This window comes from Phyllostomus discolor, chromosome 7, assembly GCF_004126475.2.
Source record: "Phyllostomus discolor isolate MPI-MPIP mPhyDis1 chromosome 7, mPhyDis1.pri.v3, whole genome shotgun sequence".
Classification (NCBI taxonomy): domain Eukaryota; kingdom Metazoa; phylum Chordata; class Mammalia; order Chiroptera; family Phyllostomidae; genus Phyllostomus; species Phyllostomus discolor.
This window is the reverse complement of record NC_040909.2, coordinates 123,586,679-123,613,582: the sequence shown is the minus strand read 5'-3', so window position 1 is coordinate 123,613,582 and position 26,904 is coordinate 123,586,679. Positions and strand designations below refer to the sequence as shown.

Genomic DNA, 26,904 nt, shown 5'->3' with positions numbered 1-26,904 from the left:
TATATGCCGGGAATGAGAATCTAGGAATGCGATGATTCACACAAGCAATTGAAAGGAAAAGTGCAAATAGGAATTACTATGCTAAATGCTGGGAAATAGATTTTACTGACTTCTCGAGTCATTTGCCGCTAGTCCCCCAAGTTTTTGGTTATTTGTGAAACTTTATGAAATGGTGGCATAATGTCATCAAAACATTTCTGTGATTTAAAAAATAAACTACAGTGGCATTTTGGGGGTATATCAATAAAAGTTTTTCCAGGACAAATATAAAATAATGCTTTCTCAATAATTATTTTCTAAAACGAAACAAAATGACTGTTTTGTGAGCTATGACAAAGGCTGGAAAAAGTGTGTTGGGATCGGTACTGATCGAGTCCAGTTGTATTTTTAGTGAGACAGGCACTGGAGCCACAGTGGCCACTCACCCACTGTCCATGTCATTGGCTCTAGAATTCTCCCCTCCCCTCCTGTTTTTGCACCTGCATGTCAATGAAATTGGGGTGCATTTTTAATGCGTGGTCTCTTCTAATTGAAACTCCCGGCCCCCCACTTTTTATTATGCTCAGTGGAGTTTAGACTTGAAGTAATGTTATCATGCCTTCTAATCTTACTTAGTACGGAAGGAAATCGTGAAAATAATAAAATTAAAACGTCAGTATCTGAGTACTTACCTTTCAAATATGCCCGGGGAGGCATGTGTGGCAGGAGGTTGGGCGGCCTGCTCTTGCCCACCGCCCAGGAGGAGAGCAGTGCCTGTGCGAGTCCGCAGCAGGGGGGAGAGAGTGCCAGCAACAGCCATTTCCAGGCCTTCACATAGTTTGCTAACGCGGCATGTTTTAGCTAAACACGTAGGGCCCTCAGTAGCTTTACAATAGGCCTTGTGAATAAACTTGTTGCAACTTTTAGTTTGGAAGTTACGGTACTGGGATGAGTCAAGTGTCCCTGCTACATCTCAGTACTGCAACAGGGCAGCAGTAGCGCCAGAGCGTGATGAAATCAAGGGTTAGAATCCAGTCCCCAGAATTTCCCCAATTGGAATATTAGTTTTTAAGTGAAGTGTGTTCCTTGGACAGAGATTTAATGAGCAATCTCCCTTATTTTGGAGTCTTTGTCATCCATGTACATGAGATCATCTGACGGTAGCAAAGTGCTCGATGCTTTTCCTTCAGACTAGGAGCCTGAGTGAGGAGCGTCTAGTTTAGTAGAAGTAGAGTGAGGAAAGAAGCCTCCCAGCTGCACAACCCGTGACCCAAGTCCTTCATCTGCAGGCTGTGTGTTAAAATCCTCCAGGTGGGTGTACATCATCTCAGAGATAGAAACAGTTTTGTTTTATTTTTAATTTACTAAAACTTTTATTTGTATCGTTAAAATTAGATAACAGCTTTTTAGAACTTGAAATTGGTGGTTTTCATGGGTGTCAAACGTCCATGAAATGATCTGTAGATGAGAATAGTTCGGGAGACTGTGTGCCAGTGCTTGGCTGAAATAAGGTTGAAGTGTTGGGAGGAAAATCTAAGACCTCTCACCAGCCTCCGCCTCCTCCTTGAGGGTTAGCCCGGGGCCTGTTTCTTGTGTGGGGAGCCCACAGCTTCTTCGTCTAGAACTCTAGAACTCTCGTCTCTTCTTAAACTGAGATCCTGGTTACTGCTGCCTACCACTCTTACTGTTAGGGTTTCTAGACCGTATTTTTAGCGAAGTGACTTTATTCTTTCATTCATACAGAATATTAGCGCCTGAAGACACAATAGAGATAATTGATTCAAATTCCAAAGCTTAACAAAGGAAAACCGTGGAATTTTATTTGTGGAGGATTTTTATCTGGTCCCTGCTTTAAATCTTTCAAAATGTTGGATTTCTCTCAAGGGTAATCTTTACCATTTGACTGTTACTTACTGTTATCTCCATCACCATATGATAAACATTTACATTTAAAAAATCATGTTTTTATTTGAGATAAATTTAAAATTGGGTGATACTAAAACTAGTTTTAAGGGATGTTTGGTAATTGGGAGGGTTTCCTCTGCTTTATTGTCTAGTTAGTGGCAAAGCGAAAATTGCAGCTCAGCTGTCCTGTTTTCTCAGCCTGCAGCCATTCTCTTCCACTGTATTATGTGGAAGGTAAGGGACCGGGCTTTGACCTCCAAGCTTGATTTCCTGGTTGTCACTAACAGAGGTAGTCTGTTCGCTGTGAAGGCCCGAAACCTATGTGGGATTATCCGGGTCTTTTCTGCAGGGAACATTAGCGTTTGAGTAGAGTCAGGGATGCCCCTGTGTGTCCTGTCTGCCCCTGTCCACTAGAACGTCAGCTGCAGGAACCCTTCGGTCTTCATCGCCCCATGCTGGACGGCACCGAAATGTATAGCTTGGAATAAATACTTGTCGTGTGAATATATAGGAAAGGGTGAGTGTATGAATTTGCTGTTTCTTTTGGGGGAGATTTTTCCTCTCCAAAATATAAGGAGGAAGCATATGTAAACCATTTGCATTGCTTCTCATCTAACTGAGTTGTACTCTTTTCTGCAGGGAATGGATAGGTATCCTTTGGGGATAAAGGATGGTTTTGCTGTTGTTAAGGTGACATTACCTGGTTTACAATGCTTTAAGACATTGCAGATGCTCTGATTAAACTTAGCTTTTCAAGCAGGTACTGTTTGGCTGCCTTTGGCTCGTTTTAACAGTCCGTGGCATACGCCGCTGGCCTAGTGTCTGTGGACGTTGCAGCGCGGGGCAGACTTTTTGTGGGGGTGAGGTGGGGCAGACAGAGAAGGTCAGTCAGAGTAAAACAGAGATAGCCCTTCCCTAGACACTTATTTATGCTCCCCTAAATGTTTATTTATTTATAGTTGTGCAGTTTATTTTTGTTTCTATCAGCGTGGCCCATAGAGGTTAATTTTATTTCAAACATCTGGCAGGATCCTGCCTGCCAATTGAGGAAGGAAATTATTTGGCCTGTTCTGTAGCCTTCCAACATCTTTCTGTAGTAATTTTCTTGCCTTTCAATGATTTATACCCCCCCCCCCCCATTACACTGTATTTCATCTTCCTCCCTAATCCAAGAAGCTCTCTACAGAAAAGCATCTTCAGGAGCTTCAGATTACTTAATGACAACTCATTAGATAGACACACAGGTTCTAGAGATCTCTATAAAGTCCTCAAAAGACAATAACATAACTGAGTTGCTTGAGGTTGGTTTTTCGTGTATGACTGTAGAGCTCATACCTCCAAGGTACCTTTGTAACAGCAGAGTACATTGTGCTAAGTATAATTTTATAATGTAACATATCTGCTAGAAACCTACTTTTCCATGAATAGAGAAGAGTTATGTCTATTACAGCAATTTTCAACTGGTGTGCTGCAAAAAATTTTAAAACATGCAATACTTGACTATTTAGTAGGAGCACTGACCTCTTTTCCCTTAGATTCTCAGATTTAAAAAATGACAACAACCAACACAACAATAGCTGTCTGGTGTGAATGAATCAAAATTATACCTATTTTTTGTCAGATTGACAAAAAGTAAGTATGATAAGTTGGGTTGGCCAAAAAATCTGTTTAGTTTTTTTCCATAAAATAAAAGACACATTTTCATTTTCACCGATAACTTTATTGATTTGGATATTTTGAATATGTTGGCTATTTCCCACATGGTATAACATTGATTGTTCTCGATTAAGGTTTGTATTTGATCGCTGTCAACTTCAGCTCGTCTGCCTGACCGTGGGGATGGTGCAGCAAGAAATCGCTAGCATAAAACTTTGCAAACCGTTCTTGACATGTTCGATCAGTCACAGCACCTTCTCCACACACTGCACAGATCTTTTCTTGCGTTTCAGTTGCATTTTTACCTTTCTTGAAATAATAAAGCATAATATGCCAAAAATGTTGCATATTTTCTTCCATGTTCAGTATTAAAATGACTACACAAAATTTCACCAATTTTGGTGTTTTTTTAATGCATGCTGATATGGCTCCTGTCCAATACAATCTAATAAAATGGTTTTGAATGAAGTTAAAGACAACTAAGAGGCACTAGAGCCATCTCACAGAAAAAAAAACCCACAATATTTTGAGTTTTGGCCAACTCAATATTTTGAATTGTACTGCCGAATTTTAGTAATTAGTTTATGTGTGCCATGAGATGAAAAAGGTTGCGAATCACTGCCCAATTAGGATCACCACTCCAGACCTTTGGAACAGTCTTGCTTCATTAGCTGCAGTCATACTACCTTGTGGATGAGGGCATGCATTTTCTTTCGTCCACCTTGGGCATCAGTAGTGTTGATCACAGAGTTTAGGTGAAGCCTCTGTCCAGCTTGCCCCATGATGGACTTCCTGGTCTGGGCAGGGCAGGGGTAAGAGTGACATTCTGTTGGGAGCTGGGGTTTTCTCTGGACCTTCGGCCTGCCATGCTTGCTGTTCTCGATGGTGGTGTTTGGTTGCCATGGAACTGAATTGATTACTGCCTCACACTTAGTCCCTCCCCTTTCTCTGCCACACACTGACAGAGGAATGGAAGTTCTGGGCGAGCCAGGACCACATTTGGCTGGTTCTCCACTGCATCTCAGCAACTGTTGCTCTCTTGGATCTCGAGGTCCTTTGAAAATTGGGTGAAGGCCTTGGGTCCCCTGTCCACAGGTGCGTATGCACGTGGTCTTGGGGAAAGGAGATTGCAACAGGAAAGGAAACGTGGCCTTGTTAAACACGAGCCACGGGTTTTCTAACCCCGGGTTCGTTGTGGTTGCTCTGAGGGTTTCTGAGGGTTTCTGATTATTTTCTCAGTATAGTACCTGAATTCCTGTCCTATAAAAATAAGTTTGGATGAAGCAGAGCATGTAGGGAAAGAAGAGGGAGGGACAAGAAAGGGTGGCCAGAGAACGTGGTTGTCTGTACTTCTGTTTCTCTGACTTAAATACTCCACAGGAAATATTTACCATTCCTCATCTTTTCTATAACTTCTGTCGTTTTTAATTCTTGCTGGCTCTCCCTTATTTAGGTTGCAGTTAAGGAGACTCTTAAAAGGTCATATCCGTTAGGCTGTCTTTGTATAGCATCTTTAACTCTGATCTTCTAATCCAAATTGTCCTGATATTTGAAGGTAAGGGAAACTATCTTTGGATATTTGAGGTGCCTGAATGGATCATTTCACTTAGCAATATAATATATGGTGCATTACAAAGCTGTTTGCTGCATCTGAGTTTAGGTGCTTCACTTGGATGGGCTGTATTCCCAGTAACCATTGCTCAGTCTCCTGGGTAAGCTGGCACTACTTTTTACTCCTCCTTCCCGTCCTCACCTGTTCTCAGTGTTGTTTTTAAAGTTACCTGTTGGGGAGAGGGCAGGAAGCTTACTTCTTCTCTTTGGAAGAGTTATAAATGGAATTAGGAGATAAAAACTTATATAGCACTAGAAATTATATCATTATATACACAGTAATCATAGAACACCCAGGGTTACCTTTTCTCAAAATCTAATTTCTGTAGCTTGTCTCTTTCTTTATTGAATCTGTTCTTTATTATACTGAATATAATTAGCTTATAACTTTTTTTCCTAAGAAGTGTTTTTTCCTTTTGTAATCCCTTTTCATGGTGGATTGTTTTTGATCATATTCATATTTGTGCATGTGAATTCTGTTTCATGAAGTAGATGTTACAGATCTGTTAATCTTTTTGTTTAAGTCACGTGCATGACTTCTAACCTCTTCCTCCAGTCTGGAGATGGGAAGGGGGTGAGTTTACACCACAGTTGAGGACAATGTCGTCAAGCCCAGTTCTCCAGAAACCTCTCCTTTGGCCCAGGTAACTACCATAATCTGGGTAAAAAGTAACATTTTCAAATAGTAGGTGATGGCGAAAGCCTGTCGAGCTCTGGTTGGGGTTACTCAGTGTACTGAGCTCTTATGGATGATTTTATAAAATCTTAACTATCTAATGAAGTAGGTACTCTTTTCTCCCCCAATTTACGACAGAGGAGACCTAGGCCAAGATAATTTGTGGTAGGTGATACAACTCCTATGTGATAAAGACGATTCTTAGTTGTCTTGCACTGCCATAACAAAATGCCATAGACGGGGGTGCCTTAAACAGTAAGGATGTGTTTCTCAGTACTGGAGACTGGAAACCCAAGGCCATACTGCCGGCGGGTTTGGTGTCTGGTGAGGGCTGTCTCCTGGGGCTGCAGATAGCCACCTTCGCACTGTATCTTCACAAGGACTCAGCACAGCCCGTGGGCCAGCGAGAGAGGAAGCAGCGAGTGTGGTCTCTGTTTGTAAGGGCGCTACTCCCGTTTTGAGGGCCCTACCCTTTAGACCTCCACTAAACCTAATTCTTTCCAAAGGCCCCAGTTAAATGCTGTTATATTGGGGGATTAGGCCTTTAACATATTTGGGGTGAGTTACAGTTCGGTCTCTAGCAAATGGAGTTCAGACCAGGTTGGAAGCTTCAGATTCTGAGTAGTTGGGTAGCTTCTCCCATTCCCTGCTCCATGATTTAGGAGCGCTGGTACCCAGATTATCTGGTGACCATGTTAAATGCAGGCACGTCGTTCAGCAATGGAAATTCAGTATGCGTGTATGGCCTCCTTCGATATTACATGGATTGCACAATTCTTTTGCCAAAAAAAAAAAAAGAAAAAAGAAAAGAAAACCCATGAAAAATGAAGGTGAGAATAAGTAAGAAAACAAAAGTCATCTGTGATTTCACTCCCTGGAGAACTATTGCTCTTACCATTTAAGCATATTTCTTTCCATCTTCCTCCTTAGAAGCAAAGAACAAACCAGGTTGTTTACATGTGGGTGTTATATGATTTATAGTTTTATATTCTGCTTTTCTTTCTCAGCATTTTATCAGTCCATGCCAGTTAGGTTTTTAGAAACATTCTAAATGGTTTTTGCCGTGGAGGGAACAAATTTGAGAGCTACCAAGTAGGTGAATGACTGTGTGAGCTAAGTGTGGGAGACGCAGTCAAGACAAATGACTCAGAGCGCCCCTCACCGAGGGAGAAAACGTCGGGAGTAGCAGGTGCGGAGGGTGGGATTGGTAACAAAGTCAGTGTGAACCTTTACAGAGCGTGGCACCTATGGGGCTGCCCTCTGAAAATGCTCATTAGGCAAAGAGCCGGGTGGATTGGAGGTCAGTTTTTTAAAAATTGTCATCATATCTTTGTAAGTTGAAACCACCACTTTCTAGGTGAGGAAATTAAGGTTCGGAAAGATAAATGTGTTAACTGCCTACCACCAGCTCACTGGGCAGTCATATCAAAGATGATGCCACTCAGATTTTACCAGGTTTCTGGCAAAGGTGGTACTCAGTAAATGGTTTTAGTGCATTGTCCACCCCCCCCCCCCCCCCCCGCCAGTTTGTTCACTGCAAACAGTACTTCTGAAAAGTCATTTATTTTCTTGAATGGCTCTCTTAATAGGATCTCTTGAGTGGTTTCATGGTTTGAGTAAGAAGATAATATGAATCTATTACAGTTTGTACATGTTATTTTGTTATTTTATGTGAAAAATCCAGGTTATTTCATAGAAGACTTCTCCAGACCCATTAAAACCTCAAAAAACCTGATTTGCAATAATTTCCAAAACTCTTGCTAGGTTTAAAAGATGGAGTGACACACACACCCCCATTCCCTTCTTCCCAGCTTGGTACTCAGAAGAGATTAGTTGTAAGAATTCATAAATACTTTAAAGGAGAAATTAAACTACCTAGGACAAAGGAACTATTTAAAGAATATTTTATTAAGAAAGATAGTACTTTTATTCCTATTTAAATGGAACAGGTTAGTTGCTAGGTAGAGTAGAAATTATATTGGACACTTTATTGTGAAACATTGAACTGTTAGCACACTTCTTAGGCAGTCACAGGGGTGGCCTTAATAACAGATGTGCTAGTTGGGAAAAAAGGATGAATATGTGATATGGACTAGGTGAAGATAATATGGGAGTTTTAAGAAATGTGTATATTCCATTGTTCTGTCCACCCAAAGAAGACTCTTGCTTAATTCTTTTTCCAAATGCACATTCTGTTTGCTTAAGTCTGCATCTGCTACTAGCTTTGAACATTGCCTGAAACGTATGTGCAACTTGGCAGAAAATCTGATATGAAGAGAAAAGCACAGGATAGTTTGTCTTGTTAAATAATGGAGCAGAACCTTCACAGTTCCCAGCCTTCCAGTGCTCACCGGTGTCCCTTGGTGCTGCTGGGGAAGAGGCTTGTAATTGTTTTCCCACTAGTCCTGCAAATAGGGTAGCCCTCGTGCCAGAACAGATAGGGGATTTTGGTGTATTTTCCTTCCCAGTCCTGTTTGTCGAAATCATTGATTTGTTTCAGAGTTGTGGAGTTTTGTTTGCTTGCTTGTTTTTAAAACCATTTCTTGATTGGGCTTAATTTATTTCTTTGCTGCAAAGGGTGTGTGTAGTAAACCCAAGTCCCTGTCCCCTTACTGGATGTGGTTGTACAGGTCATCTTGGGTCTGGTGCGGTTCTTGGTTACAAAGTAGCCTTGGCATAAGTTTCAAATAGTAACATAGAATGCAGTGTTTTAGGAATTTGATTATATATTTATCGTAATTTTTGACTTTGACATGTAAAAATCTTAGGTAGCATTTATTATCACATAAAATCTTACTGGAGTGCTAAGTTTGTGGTTACTTTAGTGATCAAACAGGCACATGCTGTGGTTTCTGAAAATCTAGAAATTATGGAATCCTATTGTATCTGTGTCTTATTCTTTATTGATTCAGAAATAATTTACACTTTCCCAGTTAGAAGAGGTGAAATTTCACAAATGGGTGGTTGCCTAGGCTTTGGAGTCCGAGTCTAAAGTCAGAGCCAGTCCTATCACTCTGCAAGTACAAGCCGTGGCCAGCTGCTTTTCTGAAAAGATCTCAGTAATTGTGGTTAGCTCGTTCGAGTCTCGGTGAGGAATGAAGTCAGATGGAGTGCACAGGCCGCTCGGCAGGGGGTCTGACACAGTAAGTGCTCACTAAGTGCCCGCTTCTTTCTTGGGGCTCAGCTCCACCCATCTATAGATATTTTTAAATATAATTTTATAACATTTTAAAATAATTTGGATTTGGTACAAAATTAAGTCATTAACTAAGACAATAGACCCATTAAGTTTTTAAAATTTAAATTAGGTTATTTTGTCCTTAGGAGTTCCCTAGTAAGACATCCGTAAAATACTTTCCCCCCTTAACCCGACAGCTGGCGTTGCAGTGTGTGCCAGAGCTTTAACTTGCGCCTTTCTGCTCACCCCATCTACCCGGCCGTGGCAATTCTTCGGTCTTTTTTTTTTTTTTCCAGTGAGAAATTGTATTTCATGAGGGCTCACTTAAAATAATGAAATCAAGAAGATAATTTTTTAAATGATGGCGAAGAATTGAAGGTGGGAAGAATGCTAGCTAATTATTCTACTTGTACCAGAAAGCTTCTAATCCCTTGCCCTTCCCACTGACCTTCAGGAGAGCTCAGGCCTCAAACGCCTGTGTGGGGTTTTGGCCGTGTAACTCCAGATACAGCATTTCAATATAAGACAACCTATTATTGCCATTGTTTTCATACTTGAAGATAAAACAAGAGAACGTCCAACAAGGGTGGGTTTTTGAAGGGAATAGTTACTGGGCAGCCTGCCTCAGTTAAGGCAGTTTTAGCTGTAGGCAATTCAAAATGTACTGTTTGCAAAATGGCTCTCTGGAAAAAGTGAACATGAATATGCTGGTGCCAGGCTGCGAGCAGTTACTCAGTGTTGTCCACCAGGCTCTTCTTTGCTTGGGAGGGGACTAGCCAATGAAGACAGTTGCAGAGGTGGAAGAGACTGATAAAACTTCAGCTCATGTTTATAACCCTTCCAAATTTTGTAGCACCACCTCACTTACATCTGTGTGTAGCTTTGCATTAGAAGTTTGACTTGGCTTAGGAGCAACTACCAGTTTGTCTTTGAAGTTCGTTTGCTGTGTACTGTTTCTCCTTCGATAGAATGTTAGCTTTTTAAACTAAGAATGTTCAAAAGCTTCTCGCCTAAACTTTTCACTACACAAATCTGAGCCCCTCTGTTGAATATTATCATAAACTTTAAAAGAGTTCTTCTCCCTAAAAAAACCTTTTTTCCCCCTGGCTATTTGTCTTTGGGAAATTCCCCAGGATTATTTAGCCATTCACTCAGAAGTGAGTATCATTGGCTGAATTGCTGCTTGGGTTTCTGTTGAATAAGAGAACCTCAGGACGAAAATGAAAGTGTGTCTGACCCTGGACCAGCTGCACAGAGTTGCCTCTGAGTGCTCGTTTCTTACTTCGTGGGTTTGTGTGAACTCAGCAGCAGGAGTCAAGGCACTTCGTGTCAAAGGGCCTCGTTTTTTTCCTTTTGTTTCTTTTGAGGTGATTCTCTCTGTTCTGAGGTGTGAGGCCCTCCCTAGGTAGGAATAAACCTTGTCTCTGTCTAGCCACATCTTTTACCTCCTCTGGTTTCAACTCCAGCCCAGGAAAGTGAGGCTGGCCGGGCCTGGGAAGGAAAACAGCTCCAGCTTCCACTTGCCCAGAGCCTGTGGGCTGGGACCCAGCAGTCCCCTCCAGCACTGCTCACCAAGTAATAACCTTTACTTACTTTTTATATAACATTCAGTGGCATGTCACCATTCCGTGGTTTTTTCCCTGGTCTCTCCTGTGGGTGGGGTGGGGAGGGGTTGTATGAGGAGGTGTGGTGTCTCCGGTCTGCTGATGAATGGTGGCTGCCTGGAAGCCGGCTCTGAGCCAGTTTAGTGAGACAATGTGCTCCCCGTCTCTTAGCTCTCGGTAGGGTTAGTAGGACGCTTTTGCAGGGTTTTGGTTTTGTGGGTTTTGAAAACTTTGGTTGAAGAGAGGAAAACCTGTGTGGGTCAAGGGAGACAGGGACACCAAGGGACGCACACCTGAAAGTCTGGAGAGAAAGCAGTTCACTCTGCTGTTTGTGAGGTGTGTCTTGTTCCCTGGCTTGTACACGGTAGAAACTAGTCCCTTTTTCAGAGTTCTGTTGAATCAAAGTGTGACCTCTTCAAATCATGCGATTATGGGGGCCTCATGTGAGCGGTCCTGGAAGGGGCTGGGCCTCAGTGCGCCCCAGCCGTGCTGCTGAGCTGAGCCCCCGCCCTTGTCTTTTCACGGGTCACCGAAGTCTGTGTGGTGTCTCCAAGGGGTCATTATTTTATCTTACTTTTTTTAGGTTGTGCTTTTTAAAAAAATTTGTTTTAATTGGGGTTTTAAGTTCGAATCAAGACAGGAATGTCTAGAAATTTCACATAGGAGAGACCCAGCACATATTTTTTTTGTGTGTAACAGTGAAATTCCAGTGCAATGTAGATTTTCAAAAGCAATTTTGTTCATTTGCCTCTCACTGATCTTAACCCTTAAAATTGTATATTCATCTACTATGTTTAGGTCATTTGAAAACTTACGGTCTTAAAAATAAATTTTTATTAAAGTCTTGCAAAATCTGTGTCTTGATTTTCTAAGCTGAAGAAGAAAATGGAAGTGCCCCCTTCATCCCCAATAACAGAGAAGCCCCCCTCTCCATGTCTGTATCCCCGCCCCAGGAGTAAATGCAGTGGGGCAGTGGCAGGTAACTCCACAGGATGACAGGCCTCAGACCCCTTACTTTCTTCCCTGCCCAAGAGGAACACTTCACTTCCGTTTTTGTCCTTATGTAGGGGGCTGTATGGTAGGGAAGACTGGGTGACGAAGGAATTCGGGGGGTTGCTATTGACTAGACAGGTTTTTTTTTACCTCCTGCATCCTGAAAATGCTATAATAAAATCTATTGTATTCAGGCTGCTTGAGGGGAGACTTAGTAAGATTACAGAATATTTTCCAGAGAAATTTTTTTTTAAGTATTAATGTGTGCTGATTGAGGCCCTGGTTTAGTTCATAGAAAAGTCATTACTTATGGCTAGCATATCTGATGGACGATACGGAGTAGTAGCATTTCGACTGGGATGAGCTCTCGTGTCTTTCTGGAGATGGGAAAACTGAGCGTCAGAGAAGAGCCATTAACCGGACCGGCAAGGTTCCACTTGGGAGAAGTCTGAGCTGGCGCGGGCACCTACATCTCTCTATTCCAAGTCTTGTCTACCGGGGCAAGTTAGCAGAATCCAGCCTCTGCTTTTGTTGTAGCTGACTGAACCTTTTGGATGTGTCCACTACTTAAAAATTTTCCTATGAAATCATGTTGGTAACTGTCAGTTGCTTGGTAGTCTTTCCCCATCTCTTCTCCATTCTTTTAAAATAAATGGTAATTTGTCTGGTTCTTCCTATACTTGTTATACTGAAACTTTTAGTTTGTAAGTTAAATTCGATTAAATTTTATTAGCCATATTAGTGATTTTACCTTAGTTTCAAAGAATGATGAAACTTTTAAGCAGTAAGAAGCGATGGCAGTGATTCTGTCTTAAGTTTATATGACTGATAAGGATCTGTTAAACTATCTGGGAAGGGGGTTTCACATGCCAGGGACACAAAAATTTAAAATAAAAGGTAATTGATGGAAGATTATCACATTAATTTTATAGTGCTGCTGCTTGAGACCACTGTATTGTATATAAAAAGAAAACATTTTAAAAAACATAACTTCTTGAGTAGTTATGAGTTGGCTGCCATTTTTTTTTTATCATGAGAACTAGAATCTTCCTTGGAATAAGCAGACTTATAACTTCTTTGCCTAGTAACAAATGTGGAAAAATAAGACGGCGTCTATCAAAGGGAGGTTCTTTTATACTTCGTGATCCTAAATTTTGTTTGCTTTGTGAAACTACAGTGCTGTAATCAAGGAAATGACAAACATAGAACTTTACTTTTGTTAAAACTTGGTTGTGCTTTAAATATGAAATGGTTAGATTTCAAGTTAAGCAAGTATGTTTACTCAACATAGTTATTTATGCTTTTATTATAATAGAAATAGCTTGGATATTATGTTGACTATAAAATTTTCTTCTGTATCACATAGTTGCTATTCATTATTGGGCTAAATTGCTCTTATGTTTTATTTATTGCCACCTTGCACCTATTTTTTTAGTAATGCTGCTTTAAGTTTATAATATACATTGTAGTCATTAATTTGACAAAAGCAAAAGTCATCCAACCTTTTCATTCCATACATGGAGGTTAAAGTACAACTCTTCTAATAAAAAATGTTATCTAGTGCTTAACAGAAAGCAACACAAAAACAAGAAAAAAAGAATTCTTTTTTAAATTTAGCGTATGCAGCAGGGGGCACCAGATGAAGGCAAAAATGAATTCTTGTATTTTGAATCAGCTACAGCTTGTGTCCTGCTCACATTTTAATAATGTGGTAGTTAATTGTTTCCCTATTAGTTCTCTTAACGGCTTTAACTTCCCAGTTCCAGAAGCATTGTTGAAAAAGACATTGATAACAGTTCTCACTTATCAATTCAAATGAAATTTCTTAGAGCCAGCAGATTAGTAATTACACAATTTTTTTTTCTTAAACATATACTACTTTTAGGGTTTTAAAAAGGGAAGTGGAAACTACATTTAACAAATAATTCCTTGTTTTAGCATAGGCATTATTATTATGTGTTTAATACCTTTTCTACAAAATGTTTTTTCACTAATATGAAGTTTGTGATTTGAAATGTTTTGAAAACTTAATTTTATTTTCTTTTTATGTGAACTGATTTTTAAATCTGGAAACCTCTTCCCTCTAGCTAATAAATAGTTGTATAGAAATTTATTTCTGCAAAAGCTTTTTTTTAAATATTAGCACCATTATTCAGTAGTTTCTCTTTTATCCCCCACCTCCCCATCATCCAGTTCAGTACCAGATGGAAATGATGCGGAGCCTTCGCCATGTCAACATTGACCATCTCCACGTGGGCTGGTACCAGTCCACGTACTACGGCTCGTTCATCACCCGGGCGCTCCTGGACTCCCAGTTTAGTTACCAGCATGCCATTGAAGAATCTGTTGTTCTCATTTACGGTTTGTAGGAGTTTCCTTTATTATTCTTTTCTTCCCTTAATATCGTGACTACTACTATTTTTGCTTTCTGTCTTTTTGCCTCTAAGAGCGGCCTGGCAGGCCTTTTCAAGTAAATACCAACCCTGTTTCTGCAGCAGCCTCAGCAGCAGCTAAGTCTAGACAGGGTTTCCTTCTTTCTGTTTATTTTTCTTGCTATCAGAGCCCTGATGTGTACATTTTGGAATGCTGGAGTAGCTGCTTCATTTTTATTCCTCCATCTCCCCTCCCTCATTTGAAAGGGCTGGTGGAACTAGACCAGATGTCTAACAAACCCCGCTTGCTGGAGTGTCTGGCTCTGTACGTGACTGACCAATCATAACACAGCGTGCCAAAATTTTTTTATACCTCTGACAGCAGCGTACAAAACCTGGACTGTTTCTTAGCACAAAGATTTTTTTCTTTTCGGCCCATTTAATGGTGTTTCCTCAAGCTCTCCAGACCAGATGTTCTGTGCTGTATCAGAACTGTAGGCAATTTAACAGCTTTATAGCCTTCCCCCTCCCCAAACACTCACAGTTTGCCATATCTGGCAGACTCGCATATAGTTTCCAGCTGAGAAGTAAATGTAACGTCCTGAGTATCTGTCAGAAAAAATACTAATGAATACGATCAATCTTATGAGCTGCCCCAAAATTGTTTCAGTATGTTAACAATTGGATTACAGTAAAGAACAAGTTGTTAAAGTGTACTTATATTGGCTGGAAACATTGCATCATCAGACCTTGATGAATTTTCCACTTGTTTCAATCTATTTTGGTTTTCATTTTATCACCTATTGCTAAAAGTTTCACTGTGTTAGGTTTCAGACAACATGAATGTTAACACAGGTTTTAGGCGAACATTGGCATGCCAGAGCCGTTATCATGCCGCAAGTGCTAAGCTCCCTTACTCATGGACTGTTGGAGCAGTTAGTGTTGACAAAATGAGTTTCTCTAAACCTAAAGAGACACTTTTGTGATAGCAGTTAGTTTTGACAAAATGAGTTTCTCTAAAACCAAAAAAGACATTTTTGTGATAGCACTTTGAGTTTAGTGTGTGTTTTTTTAAAAACCTGCTTCAACTAAGAAATTTGAACAGTGCATATCAGTATGGATACATTTTGTTTGTGAGGCTGTTCACTGAAATCAGTTAACTGAAGAACCATATCAGTACATGGAGTAGATTGTAATATTTAATATTTATCAGTATTTTCCTTCTAATTACAACAAATGTATAGGACATACGATGTATTTAATTCTCATGAAGATTACTGGTTCTAGCTCAGGAAGTTATTCTACCTATTATAAGTAGGAGAATAGGTTCCTCCATTTCCACTTCTGTTTGCTACACTGGCTTGAATCTGCTTCAGATTGTGTTCTGATTGTTTATTTTGATCTTCATTTTGCAAAGGTGGTATGCTAAAGAACAGAGTGTGCCTAGAACCAATGTCATTCAAGCCCTGGCAGTGACAGAATTCTTAGTAATTACTTTCTCTTTTTCTTATTTGAGATCCCATAAAAACTGCCCAAGGGTCTCTCTCCCTAAAGGCATACAGACTGACTCCTAAACTGATGGAAGTTTGTAAAGAGAAGGATTTTTCTCCTGAAGCGTAAGTGTTTGGGGGCCTATAAGGCATACAGCAAAGGGCTGAGTGTTTTTCTTTAAAGATTTTAGTTTGCCACATTTATTGAATCCTCGGTGGTGTGGTAATGCTTTTGCCATGTGGACGGTAGAAGTTTTCTGCATGGCCGAGTGCCACTGATTTCTCCCTTTCCGTGTTTAAACTATTCTTTATGGGATGTCTCATCTGTTGTTCTCACCAAGGGTGAGTTCAGTTGGAGTAGGAATTAATTAGCTACTACCGGGTTTGAAGAATGAAATGATTAAATAAAGGGAGATGTAAAGAAGGATCAGCGGCTCCCAGCCTGTAAGCTCCGAGTCAGTCCAGTTGTGAGCTCTGTGTCTTACTTCCCGAGCTCCTGTTTCGGGGGTGGGGGGCCGGGGGTAAACATTTTAGGGTTCAGAAGGGATGCGTCTTACTGGGAATTTTTGGGTGACAAGTATGCAGAAAATTAATCAGTAAAGCTGTTTTGTGATCTTACACAAAGACGTTGGAATATTGGCATTAGAAATTTTAAGAAATATTCAGAACTTTTTCATTTTCTGTTCATTATAGGAATTTTTTTTCCTTATTAAAGTTAGTGGCTTTGACTTCACGTAGGACAGACAGAAATTTCATTGCTGGTTTTCCATTTGACTCCTGAAATAAATTAAGGTGCAAAGAATATAAAAAGAAAATGTTTTAAAGTTCTTTTTAAAGGACTTAAAAAGAAAGCATGAAGAATTTCTGGGTATGGTAGTTAAAGCTAAGCTATGGGAAGCTGCATTCTTGCCGTGTTCGGGAGCACTGGATGGGGGCTAGTCTGGGTAGTAGCCTGCTACTTGTCAATCTCTCCGGTTCAGTAGGCTTTTAAAGTGAACTTTCCAAGAACTTGAGTATTTCTCTTTTCTAGCTATTTATTTTAATTGTTTTTAACATAGGTTATATAGCATAACTTCCTAAGTGTCATAACCATGACATTTACATTTTATTATCTGTGAAATTTGGAGGTTACCCGATTACAAAGAAATAAGTTTCTTTTGCCTGGAATTTTATCTTCTGGGCTTATAGCTCAAATGCAGATCATTCTCATTATTCCAATCACTCGAGTTATGCTTCACTGTGAAACTTTTTCTCGCCCTTTTTTAGCGAGTACTAATGAAACAAAGATTCTGGGGAGGGCCTGTAATTAGGGGGAAATGTATGAAATAGTCAATTTAACATTTATTTCTGACCACCAGGCTAAATTATTTTTAACACACTTCACAGATTGAAAAAGGGAAGTATCACCTTTGAGCACATGTTCGAAGAAGTGCCGATTGTAATTAAAAACTCACATCTGATCAACGTCCTAATGTGGGAGCTTGAGAAGAAGTCAGCTGTGGCAGATAAACATGAGTTGCTCAGCCTCGCTAGCAGGTAAGGGGCCTGCCTCATGAAAAGTCCCTTTCTATCGCTTTCTGCAGAAGATTCTTTTACTTAGACTCTAAACTATGAAACAAGAAGAAAATTACTTCAGCGCATTTTGAGGTTACTAAGACATGTAACAACAACATGTAGTACTTGTCCTGCCCAGGAAAACCGCCAAACTGATAAAGTGAAACAGTATTTGAATACTAATGAGCTCCTGTTCTGAGAACCCTCTGTTGCCTTTGCTGTATCATTTTTGCTTTGATAAGGTAAATGCCTGTGGGAGAGGTTTTTTTTTTATTGGGCTCAGTGTTATTTATTGTACACTGCCCTCAGAGGCTTATGGTATTTTATGTCTGGGTGTTTAATAATGCTCAGGAGAAAAACAAAAATACCTTTTTGTTTTACTGGTGGTACTTTCCCTAGTTCAGATGCAGACTTTATTAGTAGAAAGCTTCCAGTTTGAATTCCCAACTAAAATTAGAATCTGGGAACCTGGCACTATCTTTTACTCTCTCAGACCGCGGTGACACACCTTGCTCCACCGTGACTGGTCTGGCGTATCTAGTTGCTAAGATTATTTATTGTATTGGTAAAATGCTGACTGAAGTGTTCCAAAACAAATTGTTTCCTTTATGGTGTTACTGTTTCTTTCCCCCTCATTTATTCTCTTAACAGAAATATGAACAGATTCCTATATATAGCTCTTCTTCGAAGCCCTTTAAGCTTGATAGTAGTGATTGTGGTGTGGTGGGTGAGGGCTAACACACCCATAGGAGGAAATTAAATGGACAGAGTAGGTAAGCAATCAGTATGCTTTTGTTGAATGGCTGAGAGAAACATTGTTTTCTTAAGGAATGAGTTTGGAACAGAAGCTCAATTACTTAATCAGATTTCTAGTTATCCCAGATGGAAGCTTGTGTAACAGAATGATACAAAATTCTCTGCCATAAAACCAGTGGGATAAATGCAGAAGGATCAGAGAGCCGGGGGTCTCCTGCATGCCCCACGATGGCTAGGACTGTGGGGCCAGGGAGCCGGGTGTCTTCGTGCCCGGGGGTAGCCAGAGCTGTGGTCGAGGCGCCACCCCTCACTGCGTGCGTGCACACTGAGGCCGAGTCTTCATGGGAGGTGGAGGAGGAAACGGGGTGGCGAGCAACGTGCGTGAGACAGCCAGGTTGCGCGGCTGATTTGGCACCAAAGAACGTGCTGTTTGACTGCAAGCATGTATTCATAATAATGCTTTAATTCGTCTCTTTTAGAAGGTCGTATTTTTCCTTATTGCTTTACAAACCCACTTGGCACACCTGTATTTAAAGCTTCGAGCTAAGAGCCTTTCTCAGAAACACAAAGTTACAATTTGATGAATTAAATATATAGTTATATAATAATTTTAAATTTACTATGTGAAAGGTTTTGCTTGCATAATTTATGTCTTCACCTTTCCCCAGGCTTCCTTTACGGAGCGCACGGAACACACATAGCCCTTCTGTGCTCTCACGTTAGCAGTGAGCGAGCTGGCGCGTGGTGTCTGTCTGTCTGTCCAGGGCATCAGTTTTAGTAGTCGAGAAAATGTTCCCGATTCGCCATAGCTACGCAGATCGAGACAAAGACTGTATTTTAGTTTTTATCTCCTGTGTTTGTGTGGTGGAAGAGGAGGTGAGGCCCTTCGCTGTTTCATGTGAAGTCCCCCTCAGGGCACATGGTGCCCCTGTTGGGAGAAACCATGAAGCAGCCTTGAGGCGGTGCTTACGCCAATGGACTGTCACACTGACCCACACTGATGATACTATTTTAAAAGCTTTGTTCATTTCAGATTTTATTTTATAACATTAATCAGGCCAGTTGCCATGAAATTTTCTCTTAAGAAACCACATCAGAAATCATTCTTAAGCAGCTCCTTAAACATTTTGTTTGGTCTTGCTTTTTTTTTTTTTTCACAACCCATATGTGGTTACCAGTTCTTTGATTTACCTGATAAATTTGTCTGTGCTGCGAATAAAACATGCGACAGTCCCTTCATTTAAAAAGTTCTAATTTTTAATTTTATTAGATGAAAGTTCTGGTAATAGCTATTTTGTAACAGCTTTTATTAATTTTTTATAAATGTGTTACATAAGCCTTTAGCTTTTCACACATGAAAAAACAATTATTTTTATTTCCTCTTTTAAAAAGCACACTCAGGGTGGCATCGCAGGAGGATGCTGAGGGTAAACGGGCACCGCGGCCAGAGCTGGCCTGTCCCCGCAGGTCCCGGTCGGCGTCTGTGTCAGGCCGTCTGCGCTCGCTCCTCTTGTCTCCGTGGGAGTGAATGGAAAGGCTGTTTTCCTGAGCCTCCTAACAGTAACTCCCTGTTCGAGTATCCTAGTGGGGCTGGTCCTGAAAGGGCCCCCATAAAATCACCCTTGGTAATGGACCTGTGATTTCCTGGTATCTGTGAAATAGTTACAGATTACTGTTAATTCCTTTTGCCTTACAAAGACTATTATGCAGACTTTTGAGTCTGTGTGTGGTTTTTTTTTGTTTTTTTAGTATTTCTTATCGGCTATATTTCTGAAGAGCATTATAATTATATAAATGTTATGAAATGTTCAAAGTCCACACTGCCTGTGCTTTTTTTGTGTTCTTCACTATAGTTACGTATATGATATTAGCACTTTAATACATAATACTATTTTTGGAGGGGAGAGGTGGTCTATTCTAGTAGTACCTTTCTCATTACTCAGATCAGCAGAGTCAGCCTCCAGCATTGAAGCTCCGGGAGCAGGCGCTGGGTCCTTCTCCACAGACCACAGTAACTCGCCTTCAGGGATCTTTCTCCACGGTCGCTGTGCACCCCCCCTCACTGCCCCAGCCACCTGGTCCCAGGGTTGATGCTGGCCGTTCCCTTCTCTGAGTGCCTGTTGCACTTGAAGACATAAAGGACTTAGTTAACAACTAACCATGTAGTTAGTTATGGCACTTCTTGCATTTAATACCACTTTTAGGGCCTCGGTTCTTTGCTGGTCAGAAGGAAAGGACCAGGGTCCCCCTCAGGCCGCTCCCGTCCCTGCCCTCCTGCTCTTCCTCCTCAGCGTCTTCCGTGCCTCTCTCTGTGGGTTCTTTCCTGCTCTGTTCATTGCCCTGTTTTCCCCAGTTTCAGAAAATCTTGAAAATGTTCACCTCTTAAGAAAAATTGAAAGAGTAAAATGCAACGAACACCCCAGAACCCTGTTACCTAGATTCACCAGGGGTGTGTCCCGCCACATTTGCACCTGCTCTCTAGACACATACATACAAACAAACGAACGAACCACGTACTTTCCCCTGAATTATTTGAAAGAAAATTGCAGACATGACTCTTAACCCCAAGAGACTAACATGCATCTCTTAAGAAGGACATTTAAACTTGCTTAAGACTCTCTCATCTTAAAAATCAAAGCTAAAGAAAGACATCTTTTGACCTCATGCATCATTATCCATTTTCTTTCACTTTTTGCTTTATTTTATCCTTTTTTTAATAGTCAAAATTTTTAGTAGAATTTTATACAAAGAGTAAAACCCACCATTTTAAAAAGTACAACTGACTGGCTTTTAATGAGCTTGCAATGTTGTGCAACAATCACCACTGGTTCCAGAACATTTTCATCGCCCGAACAGAAACCCCCCACTCGTGAACCAGCCGCTCCTCCGTCCTGCATCGCTGGCCGGCACTGATGGCTTTCTCTGTGTGTGGATTGCCTGCTCTGCACATTTCCTATAAACAGAACCGTGCAGTGAGAGGCCTTCTACATCTGACTTCTCCCACTGAGTACAATGTTATTAGTACAACTTAGTACAAGTTTCACTCCCACGTCAGTACTGCATGCTTCTTATGACTCAGTAGTATTCTGTGGTATGGATGAAGCACATTTGATTCATTCATCCTTTGAAGGACATTTGGGCTTTTTCTACTTTTTGGCTGTTATGAATCATGCAGCTGTTGACATACATGTGCAGAGTTTTGGGTGAGCGTGTTTTCATTTCTCTGGAGTATGTACTGACGAATGGACTTGCTGGGTCCTCTAGTAACTCTCCGTTTAACTTTCTGAGGAGCTGCCAGGTGGTTTTCTCAGTGGCCACGCCGTGCTTTCACCCCACCACCACGTGAGAGCATCCCAGTTTCTGTGCGTCCTCGCCAGCAGGCCCCAATAGACTCCTTCCGGATTCCCTGGTTCTGCTCTCCAGTCGGTTCTCTGCAGAGCCGCCAGAGTGGTCGTTCTCAAGTTTAAGGCCAAACCAGTGACGGACATGTTGAACTTCAGGGCACCGTTCACCCGAAGTTGAGGGGTCTCGTTCACAGTGTTGCTGGGTGTCGGGTGGCGCAGCAAACGGCTTCCCCTGTGTGCCCGCCTGACCTCCTCAACCTGGTGCTGCGCTCTAGTCATGCCCTCTTCTCATCTGTCTAGTTCTCGCCTCTCTCGGGCTGCTTCCTTCTCACCCTTTGCTTTCAGCCTCTCGTCTCCCTACAGAGATGTTCCTGCCATTCTATTTAAGTGTCTACTTCCCCTTTTCTCCCCCCCGCCCAATCAGTTGTAAGCTCAGTAGACAGAGACCGTGAATGTCTCTTTCACTGTTGTCTCCGTTTGCCAGCACTGAAGCTGGGACGTAATAGGTCTTGAAATGAGTGAATGGGTGCTCTTCGTCAGCCAGTGGATTTTATAGCACACACGCAGTAGCGGGCCTTACCATGTGGTGGGAGATGGTTGCAAGCAGACATCAGTGAACATGCCGGTCATTTTCTAGCCAGTAAGTAGTACATCAGTGATGTTCATAAAGTGATGTGCATTAGCATCATGTTATAAGATATTGGTAGATGAGCTGCAGTAGAAATTTCTGGAGAGGAAAAGAAGTAGGAACAACTGTACCACAGATTCTAGGAAGGGCAAGAGCAGAGAAGCCCTCTCCTTCGGCTTTGCAGATTAAATGCTGTTGTTGCTCTTTGAAAACCTGTTAGAGACATCCTGTGCCAGAAGTCTTAGTCGCTCTGCATGGTCTTTCCTAACTGTGGCTACCGACGTAAATGCTGTGGAGCACCATTTCGGGGAGGGGTTGCTAAGGAAAAGGGTTCAGAAGTACTGACCTTAGGTTAAACTGGGTTGTAAGGAAAATAAATATACATGTAGATATCCTGCCAGGTACATTGAACAGTTCCTACCCTGACATGCATGTGCTCTGACAAAAAGAAACTGAGCTAGCTGTTTCAGATGCAGAAGGCTGAACCACAAGCTGACTCAGAGCCTCTCCTCTACCCTGGCTTGTGTGTGTACATGCCTTCCTACCCATTTAGCAAATGGCAGGTCAGTTTAATACCTCGGAGCTCTTCCAGAGCAGTGGCAGAACTGTAACTTTAAAATGTGACGTGTCAGTATATTCACGTTTCAGCAACCATTTGGGAAAGACGCTGCAGTTGCTGATGGACAGAGTGGATGAGATGAGCCAGGACATACTGAAGTACAACACCTACATGAGGAACATGAGCAAACAGCAGCAGCAGAAACACCAGGTCGGTATGACGGAAAACTTCAGCAAACAGAACTCGTTTTGAAGTAGGATGCTTCAAGAGTCATCTTCAAAATGATCTAAATTATCTTTGATAAGGCACTGGCTTTTAGCTAGTAATAACTCCATCATACTTTAAAAGATTATCTTGGTGCAGTATGTTTCTAATATATTACATGCAAGCTGTACTTAAAAATACCTTGCTTAGAGAGAGCCGGTATGTTAAGCTCAGATTGTAATGCCAAGGTTATGCAAATAAGAGTTGCATTTATTGCGAAAATCGGCAGAGAGATTCTGGAGTGTCACAGCTCATTTCTTTACTAACTATAATTGGTTTGGTAGTGGCTCATTGCAGCATAGTTAGCAATCTTTAGTTCATTTACAAAACTGAGCAATTGTGATTAAGAGCAAGCAGTTTTGATAGGAGATAATAGACCAACTGCTGTGAAATAGATGGTGTAATACAGATAAAAACCCTAGAGTTACCTGAATATGCTCATACGCACATACACTGCTGTGGCCATTTAACCTTTTCTTTATTAGTGTTGCCTGAAGGCCACCTGATTTTCACGGTTCCCGGGGTATTGTTTTTGGGCTATATGGCTCTGAAGTGTTCTTAATATTTGATTCATAGACAACTCGTCTCCCTAAAGAGATACTGCGGCCATACTACGGCCATACTACTTAAAGTGTCCATATGTGAAAGTGTTTGTGTGTGACTACTTTGTGTGCATTAAAATGTGCTTTTCAGTAGGTGTTATTAATAGTAGAATTCAGTGGTTTTGAAAAAGTATCAAATTTTTTTAAATGTCAGTGTTCATTTGTTTAATGAAATTTAAAATACGTTGTTTCAACCATACTTAGAATTACAAACACACATATATTAAGTATTTTAACTGAGAAAATGGTGGTAAAGGTGGAGATGGTGAAAATCTCGGACAAACTGGGGGAGAAAGACCCCGAACCCTACTTGATTGCATTCTTCTGCAATCAAGGGCCTGACACCAGGCCCTTCCTTTGGGTGAAGGACTTGGCCCTGGGTGTCAAACAGGAAAACGTGTCCCTGGTGGGACGGTTGATTCCGGAAACCAGTCTTCAGCTGTTTCTTCAGAATTCTAATATACCTTAAAATTTTGCATTTGATGTTTATTTTTTCTTACCACAACCCATATTAAGTATAGGAATCTTTGCAAAGCAAGTTACTCCTCTATTTTAGGAAGAACTATTTCCCCTGGTTTCCTAGGACCGACCTCCAAGAACTTAAAATGTGTGCTGCCCACTTTGGCTTCTCATTACCTGGCCTTTTAAGACTCTGTGTGGGATGTTATGTCCTCTGCTGTTGTACGCAGTTTACAACTATTAGCTCTCGCTTGTACTTTGATCTGTACGTTTGTAGGTGATCTGTACTAGGCATCGCAACCCCGCCCCCCCAAGTTAGTCCCTGGCCTGTTAGGAACCAGGCTGCACAGCAGGAGGTGAATAATGGGGGAGGGGGGGGCGAAACCTTGCATTACTGCCTCCGCCTCCTGTCCCCACGCCACCACTCACCCCATCTTCCACAGACAGGTCCCTGGTGCTGCTAAGGCTGGGGACCGCTGATCTGTGCCTTTATATATATCCCCACCTTCTCTCCAAAGAATCATAGGAGTCCAGAGTTGGAAAGTTTTTGCAGCATTATCTGAGCTAATAATACTCATTCTTAGCTACTGACTTAAAGCACAGATGATTATCTGTATAATAATAATATAGTGATGATGATGTCAGAATAATGTGATAATGACTTCATCAGTGTTGTTATATTGGTCAGTAGGGATAAAGTTGAAAGAATTCCCGCATGTGGCAGTTCATTATTGAGTTATTAAAGTGGAGATAACTTGCACTTGTAATGCTGTCATTGACCCCATGGTCAGAAATGGCAGTTACTCCCCCTCATTCACTAATTAATCCTGAGCTTCTTTGACTTTTAAGCCTCCTGTTTCTCACATACCCATTTTGTTTTTCTGAATCATTAGTTACAGACTCTTAGAGCTCAGAGTGACACTGGGTTTACGACAGAGAAATTTTCTTCTGTTGCAGTGTGTAGCCTCTCAGGAGCAAGAGGAACCGAGGGTTGCCCTTTGTAAGAGAGATGGGAGTTGAGAGCAGTGGGGTTTTGCTGGTTGTGTACGTGAGAGTGTTCTTGCTTTGCTGTCAGAGAAAAATAACCACGTCGTCTTCCCTCTGAACCTCAGTATCAGCAGCGCCGCCAGCAGGAGAACATGCAGCGCCAGAGCCGGGGGGAGCCCCCGCTCCCCGAGGAGGACCTGTCCAAGCTCTTCAAGCCGCTGCAGGCGCCGGCCCGGATGGACTCGCTGCTCATCGCAGGTGCTGTGTGCCCGTGCAGACGCGGCTGGTTCCTTCGCTCTTTAGAAAGCAGGCGGCGGGGGAGAGAGTGGGAGGAACAGAAAACATACGTCATAGAAGTTAGTGCGCTTAAAGTGGTTGAGTGACAAATTTGAATCTGGTTCCTGTACTTTCAGAATTTAAGAATTTGTGAGGCTGTGTTGTTTTCAGGGCCTGTTCAGTGCCTCCCTGTGTGTTTGCAGAACCATTTTTGAGATGGCATTATAAACTTTCTCAGATGTTTTGTTTGTTATCTTTCATGGAGAGTAAGAAAAAAAACTTTACAATCTCATAGTGCAGAAGATCATTTAGCTGAAGCCATTTATTTACTTGTCATGTTCTAGCACGGCCCTGAGCCCAAGTCTGTGTGTGGTGTTCGAACTGAATTGAATTTTCTGGCTTAATGGAAAAGTGTTTCCCTTAAATTGTAGCAACATGAATGCAATTCTGGGTGGACTCTCTCTGGAGATACTTAACATTTAACACCTCCTTTGAGTGGTAGCTGTTTTATGTTCTACACTAGGACTTGATTCTGAATATGTAACATTCATCACGATCTTATTAACTATAAGTACTTTATTTCTATATAAATGTTAAATGCTGTTTAATTCAGTCAGCCATTGTCTCTGAGGCATTTATTAGAGTGAAAAATCCTATTCTAAGAAAATCTGATCTTCCACAATTTCTACTGATACAGTTCTGTTGATCTATTTTTAGGGTGGGAGAGAAATCTAAGTTCTGTAAAGCTTTCTAGAACAGGTGTAAATTAAATTTGGAAAACCGAGACACGTTCCTCACATAAGGTCCGGTGCAAACAGAATGGTGCTTCTCATACTTTCAAAAACACGTGACTGCGGCAGCAGTTGAGATCATTAGTTGTGAGACTTAAAAGCAGAGTCCTTTCTTCCCGCGGACTCTGTGCTCTGGCTCCGTGGCGACTCCGGGGGGGGGGGAGCCCTTCGGGTTCCCGAGCACAGACTGAAAGCCGCTCCACAGTCCCCGATCCGGCGGGCGAGCGGGTTGCGGCCCTTCCTGCCCGCTGGGGCTGCCGCCGCTGCTGCTCTTGGCCTCGTGCCCTGCTGGGCTGAGCGCGAGGTCCTGCATTTCTATTGGTAGTCAGTGTGTCCTTAACTGCTGACAGCTTGTTCTTAAAGTTGTAGTTTCCCTTCTCTGTGTAGCCAAGAGTGGGACGCAGCTTAACTGCTAACCCTTATTACCCCTAATGGAAAAGTAGAATGGATTCTTACATCCTTTTAACTCAAAATACCAGTGCTTCCGTATTATGTTGATTTCTTGTGTGATCAGTGTTCTAGGTCATTTGATAATTTGTGGAACGTTGTAACTCACTCTTTCGCTTTCCCATACACACAGGCCAAATTAATACTTACTGCCAGAATATCAAGGAATTCACCGCCCAGAACCTAGGCAAGCTCTTCATGGCGCAGGCTCTGCAGGAGTACAACAACTAAGGAGATGAAGCTTCCGGAACAGGAGTTAACGTGGACTCTCGGGGTCACATCGGGGCCATCTTGGAAGTAACACATTTGCATATTGAAGTCTTTCTATCCGATAATAAAATATGTATAAATAAAACAGCCTTGACTGCTTACTCATTTGGTTTGAAGCATGTTCTATCTAGCTGCTATTTTTGCTTTCCTCTCCCTACTCACTTCCAGAAGATGAACCGTCTTCGCCAGAGCTCAGGCCGCCAGGGTCCATCGCCTTTGCACCTCTGAGGCGCCACGTCTCACCCACACGGTCAGTGCTGCTCGTGCCGACCCCTGACCCAGAGGTCCTGGCGCCCACGGCGGGTTCGAGCACCGCACCGCTCGCACGCCCCGGGAAGCCTGGGCTTCGTGTCTCCTCCAGGCCCCGGCCCCGGGCCTGCAGTCGCTCAGGGCGCTTCTTCCCAGAGGTCCGCCTCGGCGTGTTTTCGGGCGATGGTTGACCAGTCCTCGTGCCCGTAGGTCACAGGCACAGGAACTGGACAAAACAAATTACTTTATCAAAG

General features: G+C 41.9%; 1 protein-coding gene across 1 annotated transcript in view; it reads left to right on the top strand.

Moving 5' to 3' along the window:
- The window catches only part of EIF3H (eukaryotic translation initiation factor 3 subunit H), an 82,650-nt gene extending 56,161 nt beyond the window's left edge, over window positions 1-26,489 (top strand). Inside the window, exons 3-8 of the mRNA XM_028534008.2 lie at window positions 13,796-13,963; window positions 15,491-15,590; window positions 16,851-17,000; window positions 22,395-22,515; window positions 24,743-24,875; window positions 26,265-26,489. Coding sequence (XP_028389809.1) covers window positions 13,796-13,963; window positions 15,491-15,590; window positions 16,851-17,000; window positions 22,395-22,515; window positions 24,743-24,875; window positions 26,265-26,362 — 770 coding nt within the window. The 3' untranslated portion in view covers window positions 26,363-26,489. The remainder of the gene's footprint in view (window positions 1-13,795; window positions 13,964-15,490; window positions 15,591-16,850; window positions 17,001-22,394; window positions 22,516-24,742; window positions 24,876-26,264) is intronic.
- Window positions 26,490-26,904: the final 415 nt, after the last annotated feature.